Genomic DNA, 17,382 nt, shown 5'->3' on the forward strand with positions numbered 1-17,382 from the left:
AAAATAGAAAAATAGGCTAGGTAGTATTATTTGCAACCTTATACTGTATTGAGACTGCTGGAAAAGACAGCCTCTAAAATATTAAAATACTTTTTTGTCGTACACCACTTTTCTAAAATAATCCTCCTTGGTTTATTATATTAAGAAAATATTGAATTTTTTTTTTTGATATAGCATCTGCCACAGTGATATGTGTTAAAGATATTTTATTTTTAATAAAGGAAAAATATGGTTCTAGCATATATAAAAATATATCGAATTAAAAAAAAAAAAACCTCAAGTGTTGCATTTTATTGCCTCTTGGTGTACATGCACACTGTCTCCCATGACATTTTTCTACCCTGCAGGAAGCCACTTTCTGATGCTTAACCTGTTGTATCACAGTGTTTTTACTTATGCTTTGCTTTATATTTGTAACCTTATTTCCCCAATTTCTCAAATTTGAAATTTTACCATCACACTGTTTTTACTTATGCTTTGCTTTATATTTGTAACCTTATTTCCCCAATTTCTCAAATTTGAAATTTTACCTATTCTCATATTTTCTGAATGCCACCTCTTCCATCATATGTGAGCTCACTCTCCGTGGATGCCCTCTGTATTTCGCTTATGTTTGGCTTTGCATTGTTATTGTTTATTCATCTGACCCCTCCTATTACTTTAGCATTTATTTGAGGGAAAAGCTATATTTTACTTATCTTCATTTCTGTATGACCTAGTATAGAGAATTTTTACATCTTAGGAGTTTAAAAAAATTGTTAAATTGAAATATAGGACTTGACAGGGAAAGATTAAGTTAACAGAGCTTTGAAAGTTGGCAGGTTATTTTTTTATTTTATTTTTTTAAGTTTATCAGGGTAACATTGGTTAATACAATTATATAATTTTCAGGTGTTCATTATAATTTGACATCTATATATTCTATTGTGTGATTACCATCCAGAGTCCAGTTTCCTTCAGCTACCATATATTTGATCTCCTTTACACACTTCACCCTCCCCCTACCCCTCAATATTTGACCCCCTTTACCCTGTCTACCTCTTCCCTCCTCCCCCACCCCCTACCCTCTGATAAACACTAGTGCATTGTCCATGTCCCTGAGTCTCTGTCTGTCCTGTTCATTTGTTGCTTTTAGGTTTATATCCCACAAATAATGATATCATGTGATTTTCAACTTTTTCAGGCAGGTTATTTTCTAATGATAGTACATAAGACAGGTTTGATTTGTACTTTTTTGCCAAAAGAACTTTTGTTTTTATCTTTTTTATAGTTTAATTTAATACTTTAATTGTAGTTTTTCTCCAGCTTTAATTCTGGGGTGACATTGATGTACTTTTCCTTTATTTTAGGTGGTAAATTACCCTTAGCAGGCAAATTGTGTCATGTTTGATAGTCTGTAGTTGCTGGCAAATTATTTTGGATTTTCAAATTTTACAGAGCATTTATACCACTATTAATGATAATATATATTTTTTAGTTACTATGTGACATAAAATTTACTATAAAAATCCTAGAAAAATTTCAGTAATAATATAATAATCTATAAGACTGAAATATTTTAATCCCAACTTAGCTTAAGTATTTAATACTATTGTAACTTTTTAAAAAGTCATATATGTTAATATGGTTTAAGGAGTTTCATTTGTTAACCTGTACCCCAGATTTTTGTAGGAAATCTTTTGTTCATTTTGTTTATGTAAAGTTTTGCTTCATACATATTTTGGCTTGCAAATTTGGTTCTGTTTTAGGTGAAAATCATGTATTTTTTACATTTTCAGTCCTAGGTAACCAGTTTATATAATAGCAAAATTATGAAGTAATTGTTTTAAGAATGAGCAATCTAGATGCCTCCGTTTTTTTTTCTAATTTACATGCATAAATAGCCTTAACATCATTTAACATTTATTTTTATTTCTAGTTTGAAGAAATAAACCTTTTATTAAGAGTTTGTGGAAAAATTTGACTATCAAAACAAGCACATGTTGTTTTTCTTTTTTGTTCTTATATTCTTTTTTGTTTTTTTTAAATATAACTTGTGTCATTAATTTCAGTTTGATCAGTGATTATCTACAATGTGCTTTGGCACTACAGAGCATAATGATGGAGAATAAGGAGAAATCTCAGTTCTCAAGAAGTGTGTAATCTGATTGAGCAGGCAGCACTAACAGCGATGAAACATTTAGAGAATGATTAGGTGACAGTTTTATAGGCTCCAAGTGCAGTGAGATTAAAAGGTAATTTGGAGTCTAAGCAGAATGGAGTTTGTCTGAATGAATTCAGATTTATGTTTTCATACAGGAGCCACTAAGTTGTTTGAAAGGAGAGGGTATTTTATAGAAATATAGTGTTGGACATTTGTTTTGGATTAAATCCTACTTTGTGTGCTGTTTCTTTTTCTGCCTTTGTTAATTTTATCCTCCTTATTCCAGATTAGAGTGTCAAGTGTTACATGTCAGTTCTTTGAAATTGTATAGTTTTGTCTATTCTCTGTGATATAATTGCTTAGTTCTCTAGGAAGGAATGACATTTGACCTTTTATGTACATAAACAAATTTTACTCTTTTTACAGATTCATCACGGTTGTTGTGAGATATTTATAAATGAAATCATGTTTTCCCTTTGACATTCTTATAACTTTGGATATTTGTTTCACTGTCATTTTGAGAGAGAGAAAGAGAGAGCGTGTCCTTTACAGGCAAACAAAACAAAACCTAGGCTTGGAGAGACTAAGTATGTTGCCCAAGGTTAATAGCTGAACTGCAACTAAAACCTAAGTGCCCTTACCTTTAGGTCAATCAGTGGGGTAGTATATGGAGAACCGCAGCATGGAGTTATATGCCATTGGCATTTATACACTTAAGATGAAAGTGCTCATTCATTACTGTTTATTTGAATTTTTAGCTTAGCTCCATACCTGATGTTTTTCAATTTTAGCAATTTTTACAATCCTCAAAAAATTTTTTTTGAATGATATCAGGTATATTTATTTGCTTGTGGTACTGTGGAATTCCTAGGGAGGCAACATTGTCATTTCCTCATTTGGGCTTTATTCTCTTTCTTAGCTTGCAGCATTTAATTTAAAGCTGGTACTTTTAGGGAGGGAGAGTGCCAGGAATTTCTGATTTTTTCTATTTCATATCTCACTGTCATTTCAGATTTCCACTGCATGTAGGGAGGGAATTGCCTTTGGATAGGTTAGTTGGGAACCCTTCTGCAAGTGATATGGGTTTGACCCAAGTCTGTTTCTCAGTGCTGTTGTTCAGGGTGCTACACAGATTAGTGTCGTAGATAAACCCTCTCAGGAATACAGCTCCCACTGATAGGCCAATGATTTCTTACTGTACTCATAGTATCTAATTGCATGCTAAATTAGTGATGGCTGTACCTTTGACTTTTTTTTGTTAGTGTACTTTGTAAGTTGAATAGGCATTTTCTGTTTCATGCACTTTTAATTAAGCAGGTCTGAATTTTATATGATTTTGCCTTCTCAGATTTACTGGAATTTCATATTCAAACAGTTAAATATTCTCTTGAGTTTCAAATTTATTGCTCTAATATTTTAGCTTGAATCTAACAGAAGATAATTTTATAGTTAATAGTTTTACAAATTTAAAATATAAGTTAAAGTCTATAAGATATAGAAGCTCTAAGCCTCTTTTTTATATGAGGTTTTCTTTACAAATGAAAACTATGCCCTGCAATAAAATAATCTAGAGTACCTCTATTTGGAAAATAATGTCCTCTAGTTGACCATATAATTTTTGTGTTTAATTAGTGATGATTCATTACGAATTTTTGTTAAGTATTCTTTTAATGATTAAAATGATTTAAAGTACCAGTTCCTTTTTGTGTACTTAAATGTTTGAGATTAATTTGAATAAAAAATTAAATCACTAAATTGTTATATGTCTGTAATAATGCCTTGGATTAATTAGTGGGGCAGAGAGTGAGTATCTGGATTATTGAAATTTCCCAGTTAACTGAAGGTTTATCCAATTATGCAGTAAAATTGCATAGGGTAAGGATGCTGACATCAGGAGTAGGAATTTGCTGTCACTCTCTTTTTATTTGTATAAATTCATTAAAGCCCCATTCTGTATCATCAGAAAGATGCATTTTATCAAATACATAGCTTTAGGTTCATAATCAAATTAATTGTGATATTAGTACACTTTGAGGGAAGTCTCATAGACTTACACAGCTAAACTTGTGAACCTTTTCTGGAGCCAGTGTTTCTTAGCTGAGCAGTGAGATATTCAGCAAAAGGAAGGATGTCTGCTGCTTAGGTTCTAATGGTGATTGTGACCCAGAAGCCATTGAGATGTTCTCTGTTTATCTGTGCTGAGATAGATTTTAATGATTAAAACATGTATATATATGTGATACGTATGTATGACAGATACTAGAGGGTTACTTTATTTTTTCCTTTCATTAAATATCTAAGCTCTCTCAACTACTAGTTGGCACATAAAGAATGGAAAATAAAATCCGAATCTTCAAACTGTCTAGTCTTTTTCTCCAATAGATGAGTAGTTTTTAGTTTTTGACTGTTTCCTAATTTTCCATGAACTTTCCTGTTTTCTGTCAGTTTGTCTCCTTGGTCAGAATCATTCGCAGGAGATTTGTGATTATTAAGACAGATGATTACTTATTTCTATACAGGTATAATTATAACAGCTACAAGTATTGTAATTGTGATTTTTTTCCCTTAAAGGAGGAATTCCGAGAACTTCGAGAACAGCCTAGTGACCCTCAAGCTGAACAAGAACTAATTAATAGTATTGAACAAGTATATTTTTCTACAGACTCATTTGATATTGTTAAATATGAGCTGGAGGTAAAAAAAAAAAAAAATTTCATTAAAACCTACTTAAAACCTGTTTTTTCAGTGATTGAATTTGTGAGTAAGATTTGAATGCTTTTTAGGGACATTAAATCTTTTTGATACCAAGACTGGTCTGTAATAACCATACTGTGATTAAACGAACTGTCAGCATTGTTTAAAGATGTAATTATTTTTAAAAAATGTAAAAATAAGTGCAGGTGTAGAATATTGGTCCAGGAAACATTTCTGTACTTTTGTTTTTTAATCGTTAGCATACAGTATGTTAGTATGCTGCCTCTATTTTATTTTATATTGACTAGATATGTTTTTAAAAGCTCTAAAACTTTTAATTATAAATGTACATTTATATGATTGTTTAGTCATGATTCAAAGTATTTCAGAGGGGAAATATGTTTTGAGTTCTGTCATACACAAGGGGTGTACCTATACCCGTGGCTAGTAGTGTAGAGGCTTAGGGTCAGGGACTTTCTCACATTCTTCTGCCACAAGCCATGGAGGCAGTGTCTTCCCAGCCCAGGGGCCAGGAGTCCCTGGAATTTCCTGGAGGTTGGAGGTGGTTGGAGGCAGTTGCAGGGCAGATAGTGGGTGAGGAATAGAAGTTGAGCACCAGAAGGTTGAGTAACAAAAGTATGTAGACTTTCGTGTCTGGAGTCTAGTGAGTAAGTGGCGGGGACAGGAGAAATGGATGAGAATGGGATGTAACAGTGTTTTATATGCACACATTGTAGTTTGTAAATCAGAGGTGTGCGGGTAAATGAAACCAAATTAAACAATTTATTTTTTGCTTTTCCCTTATGGATTTGTTTTTCAGAAGCTCCCTTCTGTTCTCAATTTGCAAGAATTAGAGGAATACAGAGACAAATTGAAACAACAGCAAGCTGCAGTAAGTAAAAAACACATTTCTTTTTGACACACTGTAAGTGAAACAGCGGAGAGGTGTAATGTTTGCAATTTTATGGTTTAACTAATATATTAATGTATTAAATTTTATTATTTAATATGACTTTGAAATGATACATTTATATAAAAATATAATGCCTATTCAGTTTCTCTCACATTCATTACCTTGATAGATTTACTTCTAGAACTTGTAGTTCTTTCTCTGGAATCATAAATATGATCAAATAATTTTGAACTTTTTCCCAGATTACTAAGTACCTTTAGGCTTCTTGTCTTGCAAAACTACCCATAGTTTTGTGATGGAGTCTTCTTATCTCAAAATAAAAGACCCCTACTTCTAGTTGAAATAGGTCCAAAGAGAATACAGGGCTAAGATTCAGAAAGTCTGAATTCTAGTCACTATTTAATTATGTGATGTTGGGAAAGTCACTTAGCCTTGCTAAATCTCTTTTGTTTAGTCCGTTAAGTGATGGGTTAGGCCTGCATTATCTATAATGCTGTAAAATTCTGTGATTCTATATTTTCCTCAATGTTAGGCTGTACTTTTATAAAACTCAAACTATACTGTAAAAAATTAAGTTGTGATAGGATGTGCTCTTGTTAATTTTTTACTAGTAAAGAAGCAATAGTAATATATTTATCTGCTTGATTTTAAGATATGGTTTTTAGTAATACATTGGACAGATAAAGGAAGATGTAGTCATGTGCCGCATACTGACATTTTGATTAGTGACTGACCACATATACAACAGTGGTTCCATGAGTTTAAAATGGATTATAAGCAAAAATTTTGATTGCGATGTTGAAAGAAAAGGCTGGATCCAGGATGATTAATTTACTGCTAGTTTGGGGTGGTTTGAATAGACGAAGAGGCTAAGCATTCTGTCCACCTACCCTGTGCCTGCTGGAGTCTGGTGCCTGGGATTGGGAGTGAGAAGAGAAGACTGGGGAGTCGGTGAGCCTGGGAGCCGCCCCTCCAAACTCACTTCTCTTCCCTCTGTTTCTCTTTATCTCTCTTTTCTCCTAGTCCCGTTCCTCTTTCTCTTCTTTCCTCTCATCTCTCTCTTATTATTTCTCCAGTCGGGCTTTATCTCTCTGGGTCTCCTTTGATCTCTGCTCTTCTTTTTCTTCCTTCCCTTTCTCCCTTCCTGACATCTACTCTCCCCTTCATTCCTACCTCCACAGCTCTCCTTCTGCCTCCACCACCGTGCATGCTGCACATATACTTTATCTTTTATATTGTACTTTTACTGTACCTTTCCTATGTTTAAATACATTTATATACACAAGTACCATTGTGTTAGAATCGCCTATGGTATTGAGCACAGTAACATGCTGTACAGGTTTATAGCCTGAGAGCATTAAGCTATGCTATGTGGCCTAGGTGTGTGGTAGGCTAAACTACCTAGGTTTGCGTAAGTGTACTCCATGATGTTCACACAATGACAAAATTGCCTAACGATGCGTAACAGATCGTTAAGTGACTCATGACTATATACTTCTCTTTCTTTTGTGTTACACCCACTTGTCTCAGTGGGTGCTGGGATCTCCCTGGGGGCAGCAGCTGTGGTGTGAGGAAGGGCTTTGAGCACTAGAGGGTTGTGTAGGAAAAATATGTTGTGCTTTTGGAGAATTAGATTTCCAAATGGATGGTGCAGTTTCTCTTTCTCTTGGTTTCAACATGTTTTAATACATACTCCATCTATGTACTTTATGTGGTAGTATTCTTTTGGAAATGTGCCCCATCACGAGGGCCATGTAGCATAGTGACCTTTGGAATTTGATAAACATGGGCTTGAATCCTGGCCTTCAACTTATTGTGGGACTGTGGGCGAGTTACTACTGTGGTTAAGATTACTCATCTGGAAAATGAGGACGCATATAACCTATTTCTGTAGATATTATTATCATGAGTACTAATTGAGATAATGTAGGAGAAGCATCAAGTACGCTGCCTGGCACAGTGCAGACTAACGTCTATTTAAAAATAAAAACAAATTTGGTAAAATTAGGTGTGTTTTTTGTTTGGGTTCATCTATACAAATTCATACCTAAACAAATATACATACACACACAAATCAAAGCAGATTAAGAAAACATAAAAGGATTCGTGCAGTACATGAATGTGTGTGCAATGTTTTATTCTCAGCTGGCCTCGGAAAGGGAGCCAATGGCGTTTCTTTAGCAAACATTTACTAAATACCTTGAGTGCACCATGCTTTGTGCTGGACGTGGTACCTCATAGTGTAGTCTGGCAGGGGCACCTGAAAATGTGAAATAAGAACCTCCTGTTCAAACTCATTATAATTCTGACTTGCATACATTAACATTATTAATGGAATTGATGAAGAAAACCTGAGATACCTTCATAGCATTCTAGAAAAGTACATGTCTTCAATTTTTCAAAAGGAGAGGACCAAATTAATGTTTGTCTTCTTGTGTGGTATGAAAGGATCTAAAGGGCACATGGTTGTGCTGCTTCCCAGATATTATCTCTATAAATTTGATTGATCATACATTTATTTATCTTAACAAGTTCATCTTTTAAAGCCAATCCTGTATCCTTAAAGGTGATTACACACTGTGCATGTTAGTTAAATCAGATAATGATACTCATATTATTAACAGTCTTACTAACCATTTATTGAGTTTCTGTTAAGGACAAAGCACTGTGGTCTGTGCTATATACCTCTTTTACTAATTTTATAGCCCAGAGAGATGTGTGTGGTCATAGCATGCTATCTGCTGTAGAAGTTATTGGGAAGACCTGTAAATATTCTTACAAAAATTTTAAATGTAAAATGTAATAGGAGGCATGAGATTTTTTTCTTTTACTTCCTTTATTTGATTACATGTTCTTATAGGTCTCTAAAAAAGTAGCGGATTTAATCCTTGAGAAGCAGCCCGCTTATGTAAAGGTAGGATCTTTGTTATTTGCAGTAGTGAAATTAAAAAAAAGTTTGAGTGACTCTTGTAACTGTTGAAATATTTTAATTTATTTTGTCTGTAGTTCTGTAGCAACATATTAACTATTTGGGTGGGTGGTTATTTAGGGAAATTTACCAAACTGAAGAAATGAAAGAGTTTTTATAACTGATTCCAGAGTAATCTCTTTGGTTTTCCAAACTTTAGAATGGCCAGTGAAAATTGCTTCTATGTACTTTGTAACACTTAGATTATTAATAATGAGTGCTTTATGGCAATATAACTATCTGGCTTTAAAGTTTGATAAAATTGGAATTGTCTAGCTGTACCTGTTTTTTCATTAGAAAATCAGACTTCAAATTTCATTGAAATATCTACTAGTGCTCAAATGAAGACATTCATGGTCAAAGTATTTAGCAAACAGAAATCATATTTGTCATATACTTGATTACCTTGTGAAATTCTATTGGGTAGAAACATTTAAATGGATATATTATCACTATTTGTTTATGTCTATATAAAGCAAGTTGGGTCTAGATTTCCTTATAAACAATACTAAATATTTTGTCATTTGTCATTGTGAAAAACAACTGAAGATTGTTATTTTAAATAACTTTTTTGGAAAATATATCATCAGTTTTCAGGTTTAGGGATTTTTTTGCTACTTTTGTTTTCCAAGCAGGCTTTTCTTTGAAACCCACTAAAGGTTTTGTTAGGATATCATGCAAATAGAAAAAATAATATGCCTCAAACAATAACTTACACTTGATCTTTCCATAGGAACTTGAAAGAGTTACCTCGTTACAGACAGGTCTTCAGTTAGCTGCTGTTATCTGCACAAATGGGAGGAGGTATTACATTTGCTGATATTTTTGTTTTTTAAGCTGGAAAACATTTCAAGAAAAACTGAAACTATATTGATAATTGATTTTTTTATTATGACTAAGATTTGTAGAATATCATTCATTAACTGAACATGTATTATGATCTAAAAACAGCACTAAAAAGATATGTGGGGAAAGTTGTATATTTAGTTATGGCTTAAAAACATTACTGTTTCTGTATTGCTTATATTAGTGCTTCTTAAATTATCTATGGTGAGAAACCAGTTTTTGTTTTTTTTTTAGTTTTCCAACTTGTAACAGACTTATTTTTGTAAAATGCAATAAAAGCAAAATACTAGGGAAATGGAAAAAAAACCCAACCAGAAATACAAAATACAACCTCAATTTCTAAATGATTAAATCATCAAACATAAAATTATTGTGTCAACTTTTGCTCTAAATGCTTTAAGTGCTTATTCTCAATTTCTATACTTTTCTCGTGATGGACCAGTAACAGTTTGAGCATTGGCACCATTCCACCCACCATGCTTTGAGTAATGCTGGCTTAGATTGAGCTGTTGATTGAATGTCAGATAAATTTGTGATAGTAGTCACAATCTCTAATTTTAAGAGTGATACAGGATATACCTCATTAGTTGACTAATTGTTCTGTGTGGATAGTATTTTTATTATACTAGAAAAATTTAACTATTTTTTGCTAATTTTTGCAGACACTTGAATATCGCAAAGGAAGGTTTTACTCAAGCTAGTTTAGGTCTTCTTGCAAATCAAAGGAAACGTCAGTTGCTGATTGGACTTCTGAAATCTCTGAGAACTATAAAAACATTGGTATATATGTTACTTTTTAGAAATTAAAATTTAATTTTATGGTTGAAACAGATTTTACCTTTGATTTTTGTTTTTTCAGCAAAGAACAGATGTGCGCTTAAGTGAAATGCTAGAGGTAAGTTAATGAGGCTTGGAAATTTGATGATCCTGATAATATTAAACGGGAAAATTATAGTGAAAAAAATTCACTATAAATATCTAATTGATATATGATAGATATGAAGACCATTTTTAGACATGTAAAGGTACTTATTCTAGAGCATTTTTCTATCGACATATACTTCATTTAGAAAAATTTAGTTGGAGACATGTTTATAGCAATGTGGAAAGGTTAACTTCAGTATATTTTGATTGTATTTACACTCAAATCGCAATACAGTTATCTTTTTTATCTAACATATAGCAGTGATTTAAGGTAATGTCAGGTATTGTGTTTGGTAACTCATATGTTAATTGGTTTTCTGAGTGAGTCATCTGTTTTTGATGCTTTCCTAGCATTCTCAATCTACTGTTGTTTTAAGGGTCACAAAAGCCTAATGTTATATGTTTGTGTTCCCCATTAAGGCTTGAGCTCCTTCAAGTGGGGACTTTGCCATCATCCCAGGATCCCTAGTGGTTTGAATTGCATTCTTGCAATTAGATATGAGCTTAAAGAAAAAAAAAAATTTTAGGGTTTTCTGTATAATCTCGCTATTACTTCTAAACTATCACCACTGAACTAAGTTTTGAGAAATCCATGTGAAAAATTCATTTGACATTAAATTACTGTTTAGGTGATAAAAAATATTCTCAGGCTATGAATGAGTGAATATTTCACTTTTTTCCCCAAATTTATTTGTTTAAAAATATTTTTCTTGGTGGTAGAGCTGTTGAATGTTGATTGCAAGTAGAATGCATATTGTTTTGATACATTTTATGTAAACATTACTAAAAGAAGGTACATTAATAGTTAAAGAACATCTTCCCTGTGAAACAGCTTATAATTCTATATAGGCTTTATCTGCATGCCATGGTCTGAGAGAGCTGTTACTGTGTATTTGAGGGAACAGAATATTTTTTCTATGCATACATTTTAGGCCTGGACCTAGTTGCCTCTTTATATTTTATTATCTGTCATTGGTATTCTAATCCTCATTTAAAAGGAATTAAAATTTTCTGGTTCTATAACTTTTGGATAGAGTATGAGCAGAGATTTGTTCTCTTCAGGGCTTTAAGAAAAATGTTTCCAGTCTAATGACTTTTCCTGTTGTTATCTTAAGGAGGAAGACTATCCAGGAGCTATTCAGTTGTGCCTGGAATGTCAGAAAGCTGCCAGTACTTTTAAACATTACAGCTGCATAAGGTAAGGTAATATAAAAAATTTTAAGCTGACTGTTGTTTGGTTTTTTTTTTGTTTGTTTGTTTAAAAAATATTTCTCTAAGGCTGTTTTTAAAAATAAATTTATTTTATTATTTGTTTCAAATATACAGTACATTGGTTAGGCATTTATATTTTATAAAACGATACTCCTGATAGCTCTTTCTCTCCTCTGGCTCGCCACCTAGCCATTACATTAATGCTGATGCGTTCCCTATGCCGTGCTCCCCATATCCATGACCATCTCTCAACTACTAATTTGTACTTCTTTAACCTTTAACTGCTTTATCTCAGCTCCCCCGACTCTCCTTCCCTCTGGCTGTTATCAGATTCCTCACCCCGGCTGTCACCAGTTTGCCGTCTATCTTTGTGAATTTGTTTTTGATTAGTTTGTTCTTTTTGTTCCTTAGACTCTGCATGTAGGTGAAATCATATGGTGTTTATCTTTCTCTGTGACTTATTTCACTTAGCATAATAACCCCTAGGTTGCTCGTTTCTAATGTAGGAGTTGGGTAACATACAATGTTAGTAAACATTAAAAATTAATATTAAGTGCTGTGTTCTTTTAGCATTCCTGTTCACAAATGGGCAGTACAATAAAATTATAAATAATAATTTTTAAGGTTTGAAAGATTAGATATTTTTAATCCTACCCTTTCTTGTCACCTCTCTTAAACTCATATTGTTTCCAACCTGATTGATTTCATTTTTGTAGAGTAGTACAGAAGAATAAATTTGTTCATGTCTCCATTGTATCTCTTGGGAATTCTTCCTCTTTAACTTCACTCACCTTATAAATATTGAGAATGTTACTGTAGTTTGTTTTTCAGATCCAGATGGTTCAAGTGTTTGCCTCATTATGATAAGAATGGGTTTTTTTTTGGAAATTTAAGTGTGAACTGACTTTATGTAATAGTCATGTTTGTAATATTTAAGTGTTTATATTTAATGTATCATATCTTTTGTTTATAAAATGTTCTATGTAAAAATGGCTGCTGCATCCTTTGCTATTAGTTCTAACTTTATTAATGGATTTTTGGTCTATTTAAAATGAAGGTTTCATATTACTGGTGACAGTACCTTAGGAGGGCTCAGTACCAGGTGTAATTTCCATCATTCCTATAAAACCATCATAAATAAACATACAATCTAAGTAAAATAGTGTGCTTACCAAGCAAACCCAGTTTCAAATTAAATTCATACCTATCCTAGAATATAGGCCCTTAGTCTCTCCTGTATGGAAATTCTGGCAGTCAGCGAGCACACTGATATTATAGATGTTGATTGCTAGTATCTGAAAAATAAAAAGATTATGGTAGACCAAAACATTAATACAGCTTTGAATTATTTTTTTCCTTTTAATGTATTCTTGCATCATGGGTCTCTGCTGGTCTAGGATAAGGGCTAGATATTTTTTCCGTAGAGATGCTATTTAAATATTTATGGTATTTTTTTCTTCAGGATTATACATATTAAAGCAACACACTTTTTATTGGATTAGGAAATACATAGTTGGGTAGTACCAGTGATATTTTGGTTTTATCATTTTGACAGTAATTAACTGTCACTATTAAAAACTTGATTATGTATTTTACACTCTTTAAATTGAGCAAATAGAGAATTAGCTCTAGTATGTTGAATGTATTTGAAAATTTTAACAAGGCCTTTTGGGTCCTGAAGAAGCAAGCATACATTTAGTTCATTCTCTGGTGATAAATCTGTTGTAGTGAGAACAGCTTATTTATGATTGAGTAAACAAAATTCAGGCAGTTACGGATTTACTGAGCATTTATTATATGCCAGATGTTTTGCTTTGGAATTGGCTGTATAGTGATGAACCTACATAATATAGCTAATATATTGTTTTTTCTAGAGAATATAATTTATCAAGAAGGAGTAGAACTGAAGAAGGCACAGGTGGGATGGGATTGGACCTTAGAGAGAAGAAGTTGAACATACAGTGGAAGCTTGTGATCTAACTCTCCTTAGGGGGTCAAGACCAAGGAGGACCCGAAGGAGGAGCAAGAGGAGTTAGCAAGACAAGAGCTGAGGGATTGTGCATGTGAGTTCAGGGATCATGCAGTCTTTGTTGCAGAGATGTCAAGGAAGGTGAGGACTGAAAATATCTGTCTGTTGGCTTTATGACAACAAAGAAGTCAGAGTTGACCTTCTTAGGGACAGATTTAGTTGAAATGTAAGTATAGAATGAGGAGATTTTACAAAGAGGAAAGATGAGCAATTGAGAGGGAGAAACCTGAGTAATTGAAAATTGATGGGAAAGTGTGAAAAGTTGAAATAAAATAGAGAACATAGTAATATATTAAGGGTTTGCAGGGATTATAACAGAGATTGACTTTGAAAAGGTCACTGTCTATTATAGTAGGAAGGAATGGATGTAAAAATTTGGTGACAAGAAATAAAGGGAGCAGATGACTTGGGTTGACACTTTATTTTTTCCACTAAATAAAAATTTTAGCTATGCTAAAGCAAATATCTTACTTGATGAGGGTTAACTGTAAAAAATGGTTTTTGAAAGTAATTCTTATTTGGGCTTTTTAAAGTTAGTACGAAGTTACTTCTAAGTACTTTTCCACTAATGTATACTGTGATATGTGAAGGATGTGTAACTACAATTATCGAACCTGGTCAGGTTTTGAAATTGTAAAGATCTGTAATGATGATTTAAATTAATAATTGTTTTATTTTAGATAGTACAATATATAAGAAGTATGCTATGTTTACATATGAGTCATTCATGTAATAATAAGTTTGTCTTATCATCTGAAAATAAGTAAAAATACATGCACAAATATGTTGAAATGTCCAAGGAATTCATTTTAATAGGATTTTACCTGAGAAAACTGTTAGAGTTGTGTTTTAAATTTGGTGATGTAGTGACAGTGTCAGGGTGGCTCAGGGAACAGAGAGATTAGTCAGAATTATTCGGTGGTGATGACAGCCCCTCCACCAGCAATTCTTGTCCAAATGCTAGGATTGTTCCCTTTGCTAGCCAACATTTATCCTGCCTAACTCGATCTGCTTTTCCCCCTCACCTCTTATTTAACCCTTTTGCCTCTAGTTGGGAAGGCATGAGAAATTTGTCCATTTGTAGATAATGTGACATGGGATATAACGAGTTAGTCTATATGTGGGACAGGTTGAGTCCATAAAAATGACAGAAATTTTATTCTAACTTATATTTTTGTCTTTATTAAATTAGGTGTACCTTTTTAATTATACGCATTTTTCTTTGTTTGCTCTTTTTTTTTCCTGGTCTTCTAAATCCAAAATTAAACCTGTTGTTAAGTTCTCTAGTATCTTGTATTGTCCTTGAGATGTGCTGTGTTTCAGCTTCTTTAATAAAAGATACTGTAACACCAGTTTTATTCACTTTTATAACTGACAGGGAACATTTTTAATTGACATTTTTTGAGTTGATTGACAGTCATATAGTTGGAATTTACTGGAAATAAGAATCAGAGTGTGTTTATGTTAAAATATATCTGAGTGAAACATTTAATTTCTTTTTCACTTGAAATTTATCCAAATTAGTTTCAAGAAAAGTTATTTTTAAAAGTCAAAACTGCTTTATTATTTTTCATTTTATTTGAAAGGAACTCCTTTAGTAGACATGACACCATTGCTGGATTATGCACTGAAAAATTTGTACACCGTCAGAACTAGTTTGTTGAGTACTGTACTCTAATATAGATGTGCAGCCAGTCCTCCATATCCCTGCATTCTGCATCTGTGGGTCCAACCAACCACGGATCAAAAATATTCGGGAAAAAAAAAAAAATCCCAGAAAGCTCCAAAAAGCAGAATTTGAATTTGCCATGTGCCTAGCACTGTGCTGAATCCCAGAGAATGAAGTGATATGTAGGCATACCCTGCTGAGGCCTTGTGCAAATATAGGTTATGTGCCGATACTATGCCATCTTACATAAGGGACTTGAACATCCTTAGGTTTTGTTTTCTGCAGGGGTCCTGGAACCAAACCCCCAGGGGTACGAAGGGTTGACTATTTAATTTCTCATAATCATTAAAATATTCTTTTGCTTTTTTTCATAACATGATCTTGACAGTTGAATGAAAATTGTAGGTTGTAGAACTTCAGTCATAGATGAGTAAATCCAGCTTTCAGATAACCAATATAGGGACTATTCTTATCCTTTTGACTCTGATTCCTTTCTAGCAAGATGTGCTTGTCATCTCTTTCTCTAGGGTCAGGCAAGGGGAGCCCAGGAGCCCTGCTTGGAGTAGTGGTCAAGCCGTGAGTGTTTCTGGGGTGTCACTAGGCCTGCTTAGCTGGAGCCATGCGTAGACCTGGGGTCCCTGTTGCTCGGTGTGTTTGGGCTGAATTACTGATACCACACTATTCTGACACCGCCTGTACTCCTGACCTTTTACATTAACTTGTTTTCCCCTGTCACCCTCCCTCACGCTGCACCATTTAAAAACTAGCGTAAAGCAAAATCACGTGGCAAAACATTTTAAAGAAAAGAGTTTTGAACAAAAAGTAGAGGATATTCTTTCTGCCCCACCCACCTTTCCCTTTTCTACTCCCTGGAGTAAACCACAGCTTATTAATTAATTTTACAGCCGATGAATTTTTTTCCTAGTAGATCGAATTATATTTTAGGATAATACAGTAAGATATCTTTTCTCTGATTTATTACTGTAGATATTTATTGATGCTCTGTAGTAAAATAACAATGAGAGATAGGAATTGGGTATATTTCCTTTTACTTCTCGTCCTTTATCCATCTTCCAGGTTTTGTTAGTGAAACTGGTATATTTTACTTGGTCAAGTTGATATTCTTTTTGCAACTATAATGAAATCTTCTGTGCTTTTTCAATACATTACTTCTAAGAAAATTAACCCAATAGAAATCATATTTACTGTTTATATGATTATGTAAGTATCTGCAGAACTAAAGGGAGTGATTAGTGACAGTGGACTTATCAAAAAAGAAAAGTAATCCTTTGTCTCTGAAAATGAAAATCAAAATCCATTACTTTTTAAAAAATTTCTGTTGAACACTTTTTACTTTTTTAAGGTCCTACTCAGTTGCTAACCTTTTTATATATACATACATATATATATATATATATATATTTTTTGTACATTGCTTTGTCTTGTTTCATTACAATGACCTCTGAGGATTTTTTCTTTTGATATTGGCTATATCGGAGGTAAATTTTCAGATTTTGAAATGATCTTTAGTCCATAAACATGATTTAAAGAAAAACATTTTTTTCGTAGAAAATGGAAGACATTACTTAGTTGTCTTCTAGCCCCCTGTTCTGTATATATATTTTTTGTACATTGCTTTGTCTTGTTTCATTACAATGACCTCTGAGGATTTTTTCTTTTGATATTGGCTATATCGGAGGTAAATTTTCAGATTTTGAAATGATCTTTAGTCCATAAACATGATTTAAAGAAAAACATTTTTTTCGTAGAAAATGGAAGACATTACTTAGTTGTCTTCTAGCCCCCTGTTCTGTAGGACAAAGATACTGTTCTTTTCATTTCATCATAAATGGTGTCTTTCCTTTAGAAATTGTTAGGGTGTTTCCCTTTGTACTTGATGTTCTAAATTTCACCAGTCACGTAGAAAAGTCATAGGTGTCAAACTCTTTACTCCTAATGAGACATGAATGAAGTATTATTTAAT

At 33.1% G+C, this 17,382-nt stretch overlaps 1 protein-coding gene across 7 annotated transcripts in view; it reads left to right on the top strand.

Moving 5' to 3' along the window:
* The window catches only part of VPS50 (VPS50, EARP/GARPII complex subunit), a 110,317-nt gene that overhangs the window by 14,031 nt on the left and 78,904 nt on the right, over positions 1 to 17,382 (top strand). For all 7 annotated transcript variants that reach the window (XM_025046865.1, XM_006911903.3, XM_025046869.1 and 4 more), the window contains 7 exons: positions 4,715 to 4,837; positions 5,658 to 5,729; positions 8,611 to 8,664; positions 9,452 to 9,522; positions 10,227 to 10,344; positions 10,424 to 10,459; positions 11,604 to 11,686. In XM_025046865.1, coding sequence (XP_024902633.1) covers positions 4,715 to 4,837; positions 5,658 to 5,729; positions 8,611 to 8,664; positions 9,452 to 9,522; positions 10,227 to 10,344; positions 10,424 to 10,459; positions 11,604 to 11,686 — 557 coding nt within the window. The remainder of the gene's footprint in view (positions 1 to 4,714; positions 4,838 to 5,657; positions 5,730 to 8,610; positions 8,665 to 9,451; positions 9,523 to 10,226; positions 10,345 to 10,423; positions 10,460 to 11,603; positions 11,687 to 17,382) is intronic.

This window comes from Pteropus alecto, unplaced genomic scaffold (genome assembly GCF_000325575.1).
Source record: "Pteropus alecto unplaced genomic scaffold, ASM32557v1 scaffold21, whole genome shotgun sequence".
Taxonomy (NCBI): domain Eukaryota; kingdom Metazoa; phylum Chordata; class Mammalia; order Chiroptera; family Pteropodidae; genus Pteropus; species Pteropus alecto.